This window comes from Phalangium opilio, unplaced genomic scaffold (assembly GCF_054372755.1).
Source record: "Phalangium opilio isolate 3A_F unplaced genomic scaffold, DU_Popi_V2 ptg000026l_1, whole genome shotgun sequence".
In the NCBI taxonomy this organism is placed as follows: domain Eukaryota; kingdom Metazoa; phylum Arthropoda; class Arachnida; order Opiliones; family Phalangiidae; genus Phalangium; species Phalangium opilio.
The window spans coordinates 3,817,422-3,835,687 of NW_028324157.1; the positions used below are offsets into that span (position 1 = coordinate 3,817,422).

Below are 18,266 nucleotides of genomic sequence, written 5' to 3' on the forward strand. Positions count from 1 at the left end.
TATCATGTCACTAATGTCCATTCATTTCCAATTTTTACCCTCCACAAACATTGCATCCACGATCCTATTCCAGCAGAAGCAGAAAGGAGAAAAAAATGGCTTAAACCTGACAACTTCCCTTATGACGCTTTAAATAACTTCATAAACAAGACGAGTATTTTACGAGATTTAAAACAAATTTGCGCATTTTCTCATACTTCCAAGTTGGAATCCTATCACAGCCTACTGCTAAAATATTGTCCAAAACAACAAGAATTTGACCAAGATGTCATGGAAGCTCGCACAATGTTAGCAGCTCTTAACCATAATTTTAATGTAGACCGAAAATTTAATTTTGAAAAAGAAAAAGACTCAACAACCCGAGAGAGAAATAAAGAGGATTTTGAATTTTTCTTGTCCAAAGCTACTTGTGAATGGCATGCTAGGCCTCAAAAAGAGCCAAAAACGTATGAGTTTATATATGAAATCATCAAAAATATCATAAAACGAAAACTAAGCGATGAAGATGAAATTGCACTTGCAAATTTAATGAAAAGCTATCGTAAAAGAGCCTAATATAGCTCCAATTCCGCGGCCTGACAAACAAAAATTAATTGAAGCAGCCAAAAGAAGAAGGTTATTTTTAATAGTGCATTTAATATGACAAAATTCTCATCACAATAAACAAAATGTTAGATATTTCAAAATATTATGTAAATTATTGACAAAGTTTTTAATATTTATACTTTAATTCTAAATAAAAATAATTTGCTATGACTTAGCTTTGAAATTAGATCTGTTTTGACTAAATTATTTGTAACAGACATGTTTATTACGGCACGCCAAAAGAGACATAATTCAGCTTTAAAATTTAAATATAAATAATTTAAGATTTATAAAAAATACATTAATTAATAAATCAAGATTCAAAATTTATTTATATAGAATTATTTTAGTAATCCTGAATTATTTTTTAAATGTTGAACTTTATAAAACTTGAATTACTTTTTAAATTTTGAATTTTATAAAACCCGAAATATTTTATAAAACTTGATGAATTTTTAGTAATCCTGAAGTGTTTTTACAAATTTTGAATTATTTTTAGAAATTATGAATTATTTTATATAATAAAACCTCATTTAATTTTAGAGATCCTTAATTATATTTAAAAGTTAAAGCTGTATTATATATATTTTCTCGTGCCATAATTTACTACTTCTAATTTAGGAACAAATCTCACAGCACTTTGTTAAGGTGTTGTACCTGTTTATCACAACTAATTTAATTTCACTCTGCTAATAACAAGTTACTATGACTAATTTAGGAACTAAATAATTGTCACTTAATATCCAAGTTACTATGACTAATTTAGGAACATAATATTTATCACTTAATACCCAAGTTACTATAATTTAGGAGCATAATAATTATTACTTAATAAGTTAATTTCCAAGTTACTGTGACTTATTTAGGAACATAAAAATTATCACTTGATATCCGATCTATTTACATGTTATATCATGCCTTTGAACGTTACCGAGGCCAGCTGCCAGTTTATCATCACTAGTTTTAGTTTGCATTAGGTCTAAATCTTTCTATTTCCATTCCTGCTGTGTAACTTGTGTACTCATTAGCATCATCCTCTGGAAAATGTTTCCGTATGTCAAGTAAAGTGCAAAATGGTACTGCTTTACGATTTCCTCTACCTAATTTCTGATAAATTAGATAGGAGTATGTGCGGTATGCTGTATAGCAATATGTTCTACAATAAAACATCACTTTAGTTAACCTAATATATTCATAATTATTTATTTAATTTGTGCATCTACCTGTTTGAAAAATCTACGGGTGGTGGTCGTCTGCGAGAATGAAGGTAACTTCTATATGTAGCTTTTAAAGCTCTCTTTCGTTGACACATAGATTTGAAATCGACGTCTTCAGTTACACAACAAGCAGGGCCCGTTGGATCATCAGTATCATTCAAAAAATTAACAACCTCCTCAACTTGTCTACAACAAATTACTCCACCCCTGAGGTCCTTCCAGTTTGTATACTTTTTCAATTCTTGGACTACCTCTTCATTGCTACCGAGGCCTAACCAATCAGGGACACATTTTCCGCAATAACAGTTGTTCTTAAGCTGCTCTAAGTTTAAATTATATTCGGCATTGTTTATTACATCATCTTCTTCTTGGATTTCTATGTTTCTCAGTTCTTCATCAGTAAATTCAGGTTCAACCTCAAAAGGGTTAATGCGCCGCGCCACAAGCCTGGGTTGCCTAGCGATTATAGCAGACTAACTTTTAGTGGGGACTCTTATTGGTCCGTTGCTACGGAAGCTAAACCAATGAAATGATGCGCCACTAGAAATATCGAGGCAATCCTATTCGTTCAGAAAAATTAAAATTTGAGAAATGGCGCTGACCAAACCCATGAAGTGACAAACTAATTTGCTTATAAGGAAAATAGTTAATTTCGCGCTGGTATTATATTTATAGAAGTATAAGAAATATTTTAAGACCAAGAAATATTTATCATGGATTTTTCCTTTAAAGATAACTGAGTCATTACAACCAAATGAGGATTTGGTTCAAAACAGGTATTTGAATTTGTCGGTGTAAATAGTCAGTCCACTATTTGGTTGAAATGAATACTTTCAAATACCGTGCACAGCCCTACTGTGCTCCTTGGCAGTGAAAAGAATCTCGCTTTCTTTGGAACCGGCGCCTCTAAAGAAATCTCGGATCGAGAGAAAAGGGATGGGGGAAATGACGTTGACGGCAGTGGACACTGGACTGAGCCCTACGGGCTGAACATATTCCCAAAAATTGGAAAGCACAAAAGTTCACCTCTCCGTCGTCTGCAACGCGTGAAACCGTTGCAATCTTTTATCCTAATCCTAATGATTGATTTATAAAAAATTTTGAGTCGTCGACAAAATAAGTGGGAACCAATGGTATCATGGCCGTATAAATGCAGACGTGGAACTTAAGCACCCACAAGCGACGTTTAATATGAGAATTATGATGAAGGATAAAATTCCGTACTCTTATATTTATTCTAATACTTTTCATGCGAACAATTTTAATAACAAAAAGCAATATAGAATGAATAATCTGTCTTCCAAAACAATGTGAGTTTAATTTTGGTGAAAAAACGAGATAAGTATTTTTTTTTTCAAATAATTGATGTTTTATAATCATGTCTTTAAACTGATAAATTTTAATATCTTGTACTTCGGTAAGTTTTGTCATTCCATTTCCTTCTCTTATCGTTTACTTTTTCTAGAGTTTGTCAACTAAGACATTTTTATTAATCTAATTAGAGTTAAAATTACAACAAATCTTCTGCCGGCCAACAACTGGTTTTGGCCTCGGACGAAATTCAAAGGTTTTTCTCTTCAAACCAACTGCTTAGACTCTATACCGACCGTTTTGGGGACTTTTGCGATACAGGGGTATCCTATTAGGCAATCCTCAGTCATGAGGGGTATCCTATTAGGCAATCCTCAGTCATGATCCATTACAATCAGATAATGCTAATTAAAGCTCTCTAGGGTTCCCTAAATCTACTTTACTACTGGATTCATATTCAGAAAGTTTTGAAACTTGTTTAACAATTGCTCCTTCTATTATCTGATAATTTAGTTTAGTTTCAGCCTCAGCCTCTTAATTCTAGAAATATTACAGATCTTTATATCTGCGAATTAGCTAAGACTTAAGGCAACAATACGACAGCCTGGTTTAATGGGCTCTAGGGGCATCTGAGTATGAAAATGGCGGCAAATTGAAGCCGAAAACATATAAGACCATTGCGTAGGATATTGGGCCGCAGGCTTTGTACTGGAAAAATCTATCTTAGTACTTAAGAGTATAAGGTCTATGCAAATTTTCAGCCTTCTGGGTAAAGTGGTTTAGGCTGCGCGTTGATCATTAATTACTGACAGTTAGTCAGTCAGGTTTTAAACTTAAATAGACAGGCTATAACTCAAAATCAATATTCAAGTAAAGTTTTGTATCATGAAGCACAAAATCAAATCGAAGGAAATTAAATGGGTGATTATATTAGGCTTGCAGAAGAAATTATAAGTTTTGTAATAATTTTAACTCGCCGCAAGCTAGACGATTGAAACATCGTCGGTACGACACCACCAAGTCTTTTTAGAATCTTGAACCAATTAACTTCTTCAATGTTAGGATGATCTGTACTAACGAAAGTAAGTATCCAGTTAGCAGAATCAAGAACGGCAAGACTATTATGTCCATCTTCAAAGCAGTTTCCCCATCCTCGAAAGCTTTAGGTGGTTCAACAAAAGCGTTTCTTGCCCCGAAACGGATTTTGTCTAAACTTTTATAAAACATTCCGGAACTGAAGAGTACGTTCGTTCTACAATTGTAAAAATTTTCATATTTAAGTTAAACATTTTAGTCTTATAATTTTACTAATTTAAAACCATAAGCCTATCATACTTTCTGTAAGTCTGGGTCAAAATAATTTTTACCAGACTTTATAAAACGGCAGAGCGGAGTATTTCTTGCATATTGCTATCCTGGTGGCGAATATGACATAAACAGAACAATACTATGGTTAAAAATAAAATAAGTCGTTTAAAGGGACGGAGGCTAAACTGGATAATCGGTCCTTGTCTGTAGAATAAGATGGACGCTCGCAAGCTCAATTAGACCAGTGCTTTGTGCTTTTTCCAATTTTTATGCAAGGATACTGTGACTAAAAATCTCTTTTTGAAACCCGAATAGCATTAGGTCAGGTGAGATTCCTAAAGTAGCACACCGGTAAGGGCTCAGAGCGTGTTGGCCCGCATGCATCGATGCTTCACCTCTCTGATATTATATTAAAAAAACTTGGTTTGCCCAAGCCTAAAAAACAAAACGATAAGAGTTTTTCCAGTTGACTGAAGCACGGATATTATTTTTCTAACGAAATTTAAACACAATCCGTATTTTACTACTCTTTAGAATTTAATTCAATCACCTGATTTTCCTGGTAATGCATTTATTTTCTTGAATTAGTTACCTTTTCTAACGCGAGCTAGCCTCGCTCTGTAACCGTTTCTATAAAGACATGTAAACCTTTAGCTCATTATATTCGTTTCTGATAACTTTACACCTCTTTGCTTTCGTTGATAATTTTAATGAGGATAAGCTTAGCGCTCTTCATACCGCTATTAACACGAACGATGCCGATGGTAACCTTCATAGGAAGTTAGAAGGGATTTCGAGGCGGCGTAAATCTGGTAGATGGACACTCTTGGTGGCAGATTTGCCATAAAACGAACAAAATGTGGGTACAGGGACGGAGACTAAACGTGACTTGAATTATGATACTAAGTCCTTGTGTGTAAGTTATGAGCGTTGCTGAATGAGGGATCTTGCGCGAGCTCAATAATAGACCAGGGGCCCATCTATAATTAGACCTTGAATCGAAGATGTTATTATCGATCGAACACGTTTAGGATGCGAGTTGAGTTTAATTTAGGGTCTGTAGGTATTGTGCCATTAAAGTCAAAACTGAAAAGTCAATATGAAAATAGATATTTAATGGAAATTGGCTAATACCTTACTATTTTTACAACTATAAACCACCTTAAAACCTACATTTTGTTGTCCAAATTTTTAATCCCACAGATCAAAAGGTTTAAATTTTTCTCTAAGTTGCAAGCTTAGGAGATGGTAATACCCGTTAGCTACGTTTCGCGCCTCCGTTTTAAAATATTGAGGCATATTTAAACCCGAAATCCTTAAAGCCATTCTAGACAAGCTACTGAGTTTCAACTTCACCTCTTTCACAGTCAATATGGAAGTCACCATGGTTTGAATACTTACACATGTTTTAATATCTTCCGCGCTTCGGGATGTAGAGATTTACGAAATGGAACGTGTGCCGTGATGGATCCATACGGGTTTTTCGAAACATATATGTATTTTCTTAATTTTTCGGATAGATCTAATAGATAAACATATATCTGGACCATCGTTTTGTAATGAAGATAGCATACTGGCAGCTTTTCCAGGTCATCTTCCAAGCAAGACAAACTATCAACTTGGTTTTCCAATTTATATAATTTGTGAACATTTTTCTTCCTTGGCAACACTTCTGGCTTAATTGGAACAAACTAAAGTTAAAAAATATTGTAACGTTAGTTAAATTCAGAATATTAGCAAGATGAGAATACAGTTTCGAATCTTGCAAAAAGGTCATGTGTCGTAATTATTCACATTTAACTTATGGTTATGCATAGAGGACTTTTTAATTACAAACTGTTTATGCTTTCCTTCAGGCACATGTTTTAAAAGGGTGTACCTCGTATGAGCAGTTCCCGGTAGAGCAGTTCTCGAAATAGCAGCCGCGATTCCAAAAAGACAGCGGCGTTCTTCAAAACTGCTGTTTTAGAAATAGCGGCTGCTATTTTGGGAAATAGCAGTGTTTGTCCTCAGTTTCGAGTAATTCTTAACAATACAGTTATATTCGTTGTTTTCGAAAACTACCTTTTTCTGTGATCATTTAGTCAGTAATATGACCTACTAACGGATCGTGTTTTTAAAGTACACTTAAATATTACACTATTCTTCAGGCTGTATCAGTTTACAATTCTAATACCAGAATAGAAAATATTTCAAGAGAGCTTATTTTATTTCGGAAGTAGATAACTGTAAAGAGTAATTTTTTGGAAAAGGCATATTATTTTTTGGGAAGTGAAATATGACAAACAACAATATTTTGGAAAAGGCGTAAAATTGTTACACCTTTTCCAAAATATTACCAACCTAAGTCTAACCAATCAAAACAAAACCTAAAAAACCCAACCGAACCCAACCTAACCTAACCTAACCAAACCTAACCAAATCTAACCAAACCTAACCAAACCTAACCTAACCTAACCTAACCTAACCAAACCTAACCTAACACTATTGGGGGTTTAAAATTATCAACTCGAAGCTAACCATATCTGACCTAGTTCTATTTAAGTTCATATAACACAGCGTACACCATAAAAAAGAGCAGTCGTTTTTCGAATTCCTGTTTTTCTGCTCTTTAGAGAACTGCTGTAATGGTACGCCGCGTTTACGAGAACCGCTGTAATGGTACGCCGCGTTTACGAGAACCACTGTATCGGTAACTGTTGTAACGGGTAAACTGCCATTTCGGGAAACCGCTATTTAGGGAACTGCTGATATGAGGACCGCTATTATGGAATCCGCTCATATGGGAACCGCTCATCTGAGCGCTTTCCGTTTTAAAAGCATAATTAAACTTACCCGTTCTTCTTCTAGAACTCTACCATCATATAGTTCAAGATTGGGAACTTTGAGAATGTCTAAGATATCTTCAACGTACGATACGCGATCCGGTACTGTTATTTTAGATAGCAGCAGACCAGTAAAGGACATGGATATGTTAAAAATTGCAAGTATCCAAAAAGCCCAGAATAGACGAAGAATCTTATTTCGAAAAATTGAAACATCATCTAAATTCCAATAAAATTGTAGATTTTGTATTCACGTATTAATTCTTGGCGTAACTTACTTCCCACATTAATTGTGGTTTTCAAAATACATTTCAAGTATTTGAAGTATAATGATTTAAATGACCGTGACTGTTTTAAATATAATGCAAACGACGCAGCAAGCACAAATGGTGTTATTAATAGCGCTAAAAATATTTATATCCAAACCTGAAAAACAAAGGGTTCCTGCGGCTTCAGTCGAAGAGTCATTGCCGCAAAAAAAACGTTGCTTCAGTCAAATAGAACAACTTAGCAATTCAATGATTATAAGATAAATTACTGAGGGTAAAAAATTAAAATTTGAATAAAGTTAATTTCTTCGTGAATTGTTGTCCTAAACGTTCTCTATATTATTCGATATGATTTTATATCTTACTCCTCTGCTGAAAGACCGAAATATGTCGAAATATCGCTTTTCTTTCGATATAGGCATGAGTTAATAATATGTTAGCTCCCTATAAGTTACTCAGGCTCCATAGGCGTAATGTATCCAGCGATTTCTTCTCATTTCGCCCGCGCGGGAAAAAATCCGAATGTTGCTCTCTCTCTTGTCGAAAAAAAATCCCGCTCGTACGGCTCCTCGACCTCGAGTCGTCGGCTGCTTTTTCACCATGGGAGTGTTTTAGTCGTGAATGTTTATGTTTTAACAATTTAACATTAAATCATGACGTTTGTGTCAGTACTGAGACAAAAAATGCAGGAACTCAATGCAATTTGCCGATATTGATAAAGAATGCTAAAGATAAGAGTTGTTATAGATAGTTTACAGGCGTGGAGGATTCCGACCATTAACACAAGGAGACCAAGCGACTTAGAGTGTAAAATCGTCTGCTATTTTACACTCTAAGTTGCCAGGTCTCCTTGTGCAAATGGTATGAATCCTCCACGCCTGTAAACTATGTATTGTGACTTGAAACGAGAAAATTATACAACAGCTAAATCCAATCCACTGACCTCTTAACTGTTTTCTTAACCGAGGCTACTGAGCGAAATATTTGGCTGCTTAAATAGCTCCAATATCATTGGCTAGCTTCTACTACACGCGCTTCCGGGGTAAAACCGGAAAGAAGAGAAAAATAAGATTTTCGTTCCCGTGGCGGCCGCAGAGCGTCGCATATAATTGGGAAGGCGGCGGCGCGGGAGAAAACGCTGTAGTATAAAAATGAATTGCCTGAGTAACTTATAGGGAGCTAACATGTTATTAACTCATGATATAGGTGATCCCGTAAAAAGATGTGTCGACTCGACACCCATGGCATTCGAAAACTCAATGACGTTGAAATATGACGGGATTGGCATACAAAATATCATTCCAATATCGGAAACCTTTGAATTAAGTATATTTAAACAAATATTGTAGCTAAACATTAAATTGAAACCTGCACGATTGAGGTTGAAATGGTCATTTCTGTTATAAGAACCCTTCAATTTGACACACACTATTGCAAGAATTGCTTTCAACCTAAAAACCTTCGCTATAACCATTCTAAATTACTAATAATCAGAATTTTAAACAATTTTATTATCTCTCGCGCCTCTATTTGGGTGAGAACGAGAAGGGTCACTAGAATTAACTGTCCAAAGAAGGGGGTCAAACGGATGGACATGTAGTGTGGTTTCAAAAATCTTTAGTACGCTTACCGGTTATTGATCAACTAGCTTTTACTCGCGTCGTCGCTCGCATACAATAAGAACTGCCATCAAAATGATATAAAGTATGGGTAGACTTAACTGGTGACTAATATTTTTGAAGCACCCTAGGAGCGAAGGCACTCGGCGTTGCCCGTCAGCCCGTCTGGAAGTTTTTCATTGCTTGTCATGCGGACATTATTCCATAAAAGGTTTTTAAATTTCTGGCCGCCATTTAAAAAGATTGCAGCAAATTGAACCCAAAAGACCATTCAGCCCGTGGCACAGAAATTAAGGCAATGAGGCTGGGATTATCTGTAAACAGGCTCTATACTTTTAATCTAAGTTATTATCCATTACTTTTATTTATTAAATTAACTCTGGACATCATTGTAAATTAGGACTCCACCTTAATGATTGTTCCAATAAAAAGCCAATATTATTATTATTATTGTAAAACCTTGCAAGAAGTTCACCGCGGTATCTGATTCTAAAATAGAAACTAAAATATGCAATGGAAATATATTTTGAAGTCGGTCAGCAATTCCTTTTCATATACTTTCCACTGGAAAAATCTTGCTCCGCGACAATGGCGCTACTTTCACCTAGTGCAGTTTAAGCTAGGTAGTGTCATTTCATCCGTACCAAGCGACTTGTGGATGTGGAACCCTTTAATTATAGTCATTATTATTGTGGGAGGGGTCACGTCCCACCACTGATGCCAAATGCATATTGTGCACCCTCACTGTAGCTGCAGCAAAGAGGAGAGAAAGAATCAGTATCAACGTCTATCAAATGCAGGTGTCTATTAAGCCTAATATCACATCTGCTGAGCCGAGTAAGGCTGTAACAGACCAAGTCGTACAATCCGTACATTAAAGCTAGTTAGCGGGCCAGAGAAAACATCTTACTACTATAGAGTCCATTAATTAAGAAATAAATAATACGTTACGTCGTTTAGTTCTTTTATTCCAACAGTTTTCCATCTAAGTGAGAGACACCCGTATACCGCCAACAAGCCCAAACCATGCCGCACCTAAATGAAAAGTGACTAAGCGCGTATATTCGGGATCAAAGGTCACAAACGGAAAACGACGCCTCGTGGCGGCGTCCGTTACTTGTTCCCCAAACACATTCAAATATGATAATTATACAGAAATATAAAATGTTACAATCGATAATCCTATTAGGCATAACAAATATATAATTATTAAACAAAATAGTAGTAGGTATAAATTAGGAAGTAAAATTTTGTATTTAATTTAAATTTAAAAATTGGTTGATATATGTTCTGACTAGCTGTTACTGGCGGCGTCGCTCGCGTGTAATAAGAACTTCCATCAAAATGATACAAAAAATGGTTAGATTTAACAGATAAATAATATTTTTGTAGCACCGTAGGAGCAAAGGCACTCAGCGTTGCCCGCTAGCCCGTCGGGACATTTTTTATTACTGTTCACGCGGTCATTATTCCATAAAAAAGGGTTTTTAAGTTTTTGGCCGCCATTTAAAAAGATGGCAACAAATCGAACCCGAAAAACCATTCAGCCCGTCTATAGGTTGCCAGTGTACTAAATATTTGTGAAATCGGTTGAAACGCGCGGGCTTTGTTGCATGGAGAAGTTTTTACATTTGTGGGCGCCATTTTTTAAGATGGCGGCGAATTGGAAAAATCTTTCTTAGTACGCGCCTACTACTTTTAAGTAACGTTCCTGCAAAGTTTCAGCTTTCTAGGGCAAGCGGTTTGGGCTGGGCGTTGATTATCAGTCTGTCAGGACTTTGATTTATATAGATATAGATGGACTAATAATAATATCTAGGCTTTGTCTATGAAGGGATTTCTACACTAAGCCTGTGGCTAGTTTACAGGTGGGTCCCTTTACATTGCATAGAGGGGTGGTGGCTAGCCCCTATGCCACAGCATACTAACTAATGGAAAGGAGAAACCGGGTTAGACCGCGGAGGAAAACTCCTTTACAGCGTCTCTTCTCGAGCCTGTATCGCTTGAGATACAAAACGACTCGGGTTCTTTCTTGGTTGCTTGTGGCACAGGAATTTAGGCTTCTCGTTCGACACTGGCGAATCATGTTTCCTTCATTGACTCCGCTTCCAGGGCGTTCGGTACATTCCTCATCTAGATATGGTAACGGTACATTGGTATGCAGGTCCTTCCGCGCTGATGCCTCCGATGTGGGTAACTCCTCAGGCGCTTCCAATTGCGGGAAGGTATCCGGCCCCTTCATGGTGGTGATACTGAGGAACCTCTCCTCCGATGTCATAAAGTATGAGGGTTATAAAACAAGAAATATGAACTGATGTATTAAGGTCAAGTTTAGAGTAACGTTAAAAGTAATAATACGTTACGTGCTTTGGTTCTCTTTTATTTAAACGGTTGAAGTCCTTTATCGTATGGGGATGTGTTGTCCATCTAAGTGACCAAAGAGACACCGGTATACCGCCAAGTCAGCCCAAACCATGCCGCCCCTAACTGATACCGACTAAGCGGGTATATGCGGGATGAAGGTCACTAATGCCAAATGACGCCATCTCGCTGCATCCATTACAAGGTTCCTAGCTCAAGACCTGCAAGGACCATCAACAAACTGTTTCGTCAGTTTCAGGCCATCAATATCAAGCCAGAGCTGATACTAAATAGCAGTGATTGTGTCATGCAGGCACCATCTTACCTACCCGTTGGTGATGAGGACGACTAACGTTGGTCCAAAGAAGAGGGTGGTGATGGATTTTTCAGGTGTCTTATGTCTAGGATCCCAAGCCTTTGTTGGGTCTCTTATGTCTAGGATCCCAAGCCTTTGTTGGGTCTCTTATGTCTAGGATCCCAAGCCTTTGTTGGGTCTCTTATGTCTAGGATCCCAAGCCTAATAAGCGTTGATTCCTCAGCATTCCAACTGTCGAAACCTCTTATTTCGTATGTTGCTGAAGTTTATTTTTGACATTAGAAAAGTGATTTCATTTCCCTTCAAGGACTGACAGTGCACGATGACCACAAATTTCCCTTCCTATGACTTACGAGTTATTAGGGTGGTGTGGGGTCGCTTTGCGGTCATTTCCCAAGAAATTTAGTTATTACTTATTATTTAAAATCGAGATATCTGTTTCTCTCTTAATTCCTCCTTTGAAGGGCTTCTACCATTCCTCTGGTTTTGGCAATCCTTAACGGGTGATCAGCATCCAGTGGTACTTTTTGTTTCAATGACCCCTAGAAATCATAATAAATTTATAGCTGAAAAAGATCAGATTTTATTTTTACCTTGGAAGTTTTCCCTCTGTTCGAAAATGATCCGCATTAATTCCGGAATATATGAATATTTTTTCTTCTCATATATTGGCACAATGTACAACGCCTTCGTTCGTTTACTGTAGGCACGTGTATCTCTGGAATCCACACATTTATGACCGTTATGCTTATTTCACAAACACATAGGCTATAATAAGTATATTAATGAAATTTTACTTTGGCTGTCCGTCTTGTCTATAAGCCCGAGGCCTTCCACAGTGCTTGTTGTGGTCTATGGCGGCTAATTTAATCCTTATTTGGTAGCCCCAGTAGCTACATCACAGACAAAAATTACTATGTGATTACGATGGAAACAAAGTTAGACATACCCAAAAGCGATTCTTTTTGGGGCATACATTAGAATTAGACTGTGGAAACTTTCGAGAAAGCCTGTGTGCCTGTAACAAACAAGATTTGCGCGTGATGAATGGTGGTACAGTTCATCTCTCTATGTACTCACGCATACCTAAAGTTTGTGAAGTATCCCATATTTTTCAAGAGGTACTTCCTCATAACTTCGCTTCTTAATTTTAAGAAAGTGGGAGAGTTGGCTTGTAACCAGGGGTGTTTTTCCAGCTGCTCTTCAGTTAAAGGTTCATGGTCGCAATGATTGAACATGCCTATCTCCAAGTGCCACTCATGCTCGTTGATAACATGGTGGAGACAAGTCAACCACAAACTCTATAAATAATTCGATTTCAAATGACCACCTGTTCTTCAAGATTCATTCAAGGTAATCATAGCACAATACCTTCATAGTGAAGACCTGTCCTTGACAATTTTTGGAGCACCACCAGAAATGATTACGTAGTAGAGGAGCCCAGTGACATAAATATCTATGTTCTTTAGATTTCAGTCCAATCTACATGAAACACGTTCTGTTTCATTCACTTGATAAAGGGTGTGACAAGAGATTTAAAAATGGAAACATATTTACTTCGTTCAATCTCTTTAATATTATTTTGCCACCATGCCACGTGTCCCACGAGTGTTTTACACCTGGCAAACAAGAATCCTCCTTCCCTAGGAATAGTCGCAAATAAATTTTTTTTAATAAATATACCATGCATTCTAAAATCGACAAACGTTAATGTCGTGCTTCAAACTAACTTAGCTCAGCTGAAATTGCCGAATGAGCATCTGTGACGACTTCCAGCACTTTGACATTGTGTTGGGCGCCAAGCTCCAGAACCTCTTTGGAAGCACCTTTGAAAGCCAGGAGCTCCATGTTCGGGCTTTTCCCTTCAGCATGTCGAACGTCTTTGTTGGATATAGCTATGATTTTCTTTGATTCAGTATCTGCCAAAGTGTAAGTGCAAAACATGGCGGAATGCCCTGGACTGTCCATCCTTCCATCTCCAGCTACTACAAGTTCTTTTCCCGACAATTCTTCGAATGTTTCTTTTTGCGTCCTCTCCCAGAAAACATCAACAGCTGGCTTCAAAAAATGAAGCTGATAGCTGATGGTGAAAAACAATTTCATGCCCAATTTAATAATAATGATATATGCTCGCTAGCGAGAACTCCCCGGTCTCCATGTCTATACATCGTTTTCCTTAGACCCTTTATTTTATCATTCTCAAACAAGGCAAAAATCATTTTGCATTAGTCTGTGTGCTTTCCAATGTGCTAAGGTTGTACATCACCCAACAACGATCTAAGGCTATAGACTAGTAACGGACTAGCGGTAGAGGGGGTGTAGACGGTGTATCCCTCCCTCTGGTCGGCTCTTGTATGGACTACTTTGCGCGCCCAGTAGGGGGATTAAACTGAGCTAAGAGATAAAAGGGTGTGACGTATGCAAACGTCATACCCTTCTATCTCTTAGCTCAGTGTCATCCCCCTACCAGGCGCGTACTGTATCCCCTCTTACAAAAGCGCGCCTAGAGGGAGGGATACACCGTCTAATCCTCTCTCTACTCTATACATTGGCTCGCATACACTATACAGTTACGAAGAGTGCCACATAAACTTGAGAAATCCATGCCCAATTCAATACATGCAAAATACAGTGACCACGACACTATAAGGTGCCATTTCTAGTTTAGCTTACATTTTTTCTCTTTCCGTAAATCGTAGAAAATCAACACAATCAGAAATAAACCCTCGCAGTAACCAATTTCAGTTTTTCTTTGCCATAAAAAAGAAATAAATCCATCAACTTACGGGTCTATTGAACGTGTACCTGATGTCTATGTAATTTAGAAAGGAACCCCACCGTATCGAATCACCCCTCAGTGAGAGAAGGCTTTCTATACATGTATATGCATACAAAAACTGGTTCTAGTGGAAGTCAGGGACAATATATACTCATATACGGGACTATAAAAAAATGCGAAATTATTCATTTCTAAGACGAGTTTAAAAATCATTCTAAACTTGTGCAAACTAGTAAAAGATACGTTTCGCAACTACTTTTAGAACCCGAGCTTTATATTTAACTTCGAAACCGTCCTCGTGCCACGATTTTTGAACTATCAAAACTGTCTCTTTTACCAGTCCCCTTTACGATTGCAATAACCATGTAATCGCGTGCATTTGTCAACCACATAAATAATAAGCAGTCGTTCAGAGACAAATAACGAGGTGATGTACACTCCCAAAATAATTGTACACATGAATTTCTTTCTACACTCTACAAACACTACAATAAATCTAAGCTTTCGTTGTAGGATTTTCTTTTCAGTGCTATGTCTTCGAAGTTATTAATATCATTAGATTTTTAATATAATTTTAATAATCATGGGTTTTAAACGGTTTTGAGTGCTTTTAATGGATATTAAAACCGTAACTGAAGTCTCCAGTTTTGTTTTGACTGTACTTCTTCAGTTTTCTACCCAACATCAACGCTATGACAAATTTGTAGTAGAAAATCAGTAAAAAAACATTGCTTTCATTTCAAAAGCATCGGAAACCTAAAAATTCTTTAACCAATCTCCTTATCTGTCCCTTGAGTCAATAAGTTTATTGGTTCTGACTCTGTAACCCCCCCCCCCTAAATTGCAACCATCCTGTCCTTCTAAAAGTAAATGGTTTCCCATAGCTTCTCGTATACAAAATAACTAAGTGAACGCTTTTAGCACAACAATAAAAACTTGGGGCAACCAACAAGAGGAGCTGATAAGCCTGACTATAATTATATCGAGGGACTAATCACTATCAGTTTTCGTGTTCAAAGGTATTATATGTAAGTATGTTAGCGCTATCAAGTGCACGCCACTTAAAAATAGAGGGTGAAGTAGAAAATCAAGTGATTTTTTTTATTGATTCTTGTACAAATTATAAGACCAGTCTTCATAGTGAAACATTTAGGAAATATATCAGAAAAATTTTAAAATTAAAATTAGGTTCAGGTTATAAGGATAATTTTAAATAAGGACGTCCGACCAATCGCGTAACGCCCTGCCTTTCTGTTAACAAAATTCTCGTGACACCTTCCGTGTCGAATGAAATTTATCACGAGATTTGATAAAATTTGAGCGCGACGTGACAATCGTGGCGCGAGACATGGCGCGTGACACGAGAATTTTGTTAACAAAAAGGCAGGGTGTTACGCGATTGGTCGGACGTCCTTATTTAAAAATATCCTTAAAACCTGAACCTAATTTTAATTTTAAAATGACTCGGGAGTATTTCCCGAATGTTACACAATAAAGACTGGTCTTATAATTAGTAGAAGAATCTATAAAAAACAACTTCATTTTCTACTTCAACCTCCCTTTAAAGGTTAAGCATAATCCTTATATTGTAGTAAAAGGTACAGCGTCTACACCGATTACTTTTTCCTTATCCATTGGTTATTAGGCACGAAACCAAAAGTGATCACCCCCTTTGATTTTAACGCCAACATGCTAAAATTGCTCGCTTCACTTTTTCCCACGGCCGAATCAGGCATAACCAACACTCTACCATTTCATTTCATTTTAAAACTTGTGTTCCTGATAGTAGAACGTTCAAAAAAATGGAAGACTTCCCAATTGCAATGAAATCGGGTTCAGCCGACCCGTTTTCAAATTGTTGTTCGTGTCGGTCCGTGTGTACTCGAGCCCATGGGCGCCTAGGGTGCCCATGTAGGGCAAATGGTGTCGAGTGCACCGATCGATGTAGCTGCGGGTTTGTGGGCAAAAAGGTGCTAGTTTGCACAAACCAGCAAGACCTAGCACCTCCCGCGCCCCAGACCCCCAAATAATTGTGGGAAGAACAGGGGAGCCAACTCGGGACCTCATCGAAGAATTTGAAAGAGGAAGCGAGGATTCGAATTCTCAAGATGAGGATCCCAAGGAAGATGCTTCCTCAGAAGAACTTCCCGAGCTGGAGGTTAGGTTTTGACTTTTTAAAATTAATATAAAATGAGGCCAGTTTGACTGTCCGGGACATTTAGTGTTGCGACCGCCGCATCAAGCGTGGCATAGCGTGAAATTAGCCTAAGTCATTTGTTCATTGGCCAGATTTCTTTAAAGACCATTTTAACATAAGTTTATAAAGCATCCGAGGATAAATTTTGCATGCACGCATGATTTGAATGACAGCCCGATTTTTTTAGTTTTCATATGATGTAAAGGACAAAATATAAATTTTATAGCCAACCCCTGCTCCTAAAAAACGTAGGAGTCGCGGTGCCCAGGCAAGACGCCAACCGGCTCAAAAAAGGGTGCGACAAGCCCAAGACCCGGCGATGAGGGGGGCATTTTCAGTTTTGGTAGTGCCTGCCGAGGCAGGGCCGTCTCTTAGTGAAAATATATCTAGAGCCGTTGATGTACGTGTAATTATATATATATATTTTTGGAATTAAATTCAAAGGTAAAAGACATTTTTTGTAGGATGATATCGACGGTCTAGATATCACCACTAAAGATAGACTTCTCCGAAGATTGGCCAGGTTGATTCCGGAAACGGAAGCCATTTTAGGAGAAAGTAAGACATTTTCTAATTGTCTAACAACAGATCTTTCCGTGTCTCTTTCCATAGACATTTATAGCCGTGCTCAATTGGACTTCAGTAGTATTACTTTCTATACTATATAACATTTTGACAGAACACGACTATGTACACGGTCTTTGCGTGAAAAAATGGGATAAGAAGTAGGGGTTAAAAGCCGGTTAACGGGTTAGTGAATATGGCGTTGAAAGGACATACTCCTGTAAACAGCAAGGGGACAAGAAAGGGGGAATGAAATTACGTCACAGGCGAGGACCCTATACTTTAAACGAAGAGGATAGAAAGAAGAGAAGTAGAAGCTACCGGCTTTGACAAGGCATTTTTAGAGTTCTCGCTTTTCGTTTTTAATTTTACACTGAATTATAATTACGGTAAAATTTAACAGAGGGCCCAAGCGTGTGCCCTTTCCCGAACGCGCGCACGATTTGGGGAGAGAGAGAGAGAGAGAGAAAGAGAGAGAGAGAGAGTTTTCAAATTGGCTTTAATTAGCGTCACAAGAGGAATTGTACATTTTCAATTAATCAAAACAAAACAGAACGGTATCAAGGGATATACAAATTATACATGGAAAGTACTACTATTTATACACATATTTACAATGAAAAAAAAGAGTAAACAAAGAATCATAAACCGTATCAAATTATACAAAAAGAAACACAAGAATATTGGAACACAAAAATATTAAAATATAACTGAGTTATCAAAATAACAACAATCATTAAAACTGTATCAAATGAAAAAGAATAACGCTATATTGGTTGGATGCCCCATTGTCTGTTAAAGGCATTAATGTGGTCAGTACTTTGCAAAAGAGCATAGCTGCGCCGAGCCCTGTAGCGAGCAATTACACGTAATTTACAGGCGTAAATTTTTTGGGCAATAAAGGCCCCAAAACCC

The 18,266-nt window shown here is 37.3% G+C and overlaps 1 protein-coding gene and 1 long non-coding RNA gene across 2 annotated transcripts; both read right to left on the bottom strand.

Moving 5' to 3' along the window:
- Positions 1-9,643: 9,643 nt before the first annotated feature.
- Positions 9,644-12,064, bottom strand: LOC149691228 (uncharacterized). Its single transcript, XR_016383566.1, has 3 exons — positions 11,825-12,064; positions 10,086-11,716; positions 9,644-9,977 (listed from the first exon to the last, which is right to left on the bottom strand). It is a non-coding gene; the product is annotated as an uncharacterized LOC149691228 (long non-coding RNA).
- A 540-nt stretch (positions 12,065-12,604) lies between these two features.
- LOC149691229 (uncharacterized) lies at positions 12,605-16,326 on the bottom strand. The gene is made up of 7 exons (XM_089869509.1): positions 16,211-16,326; positions 13,542-13,891; positions 13,369-13,454; positions 13,183-13,293; positions 12,898-13,112; positions 12,761-12,829; positions 12,605-12,704 (listed from the first exon to the last, which is right to left on the bottom strand). Exons 1-7 carry the CDS (start codon positions 16,324-16,326, stop codon positions 12,605-12,607), a joined length of 1,047 nt encoding a protein of 348 aa, XP_089725635.1.
- Between the last annotated feature and the right edge of the window lie 1,940 nt (positions 16,327-18,266).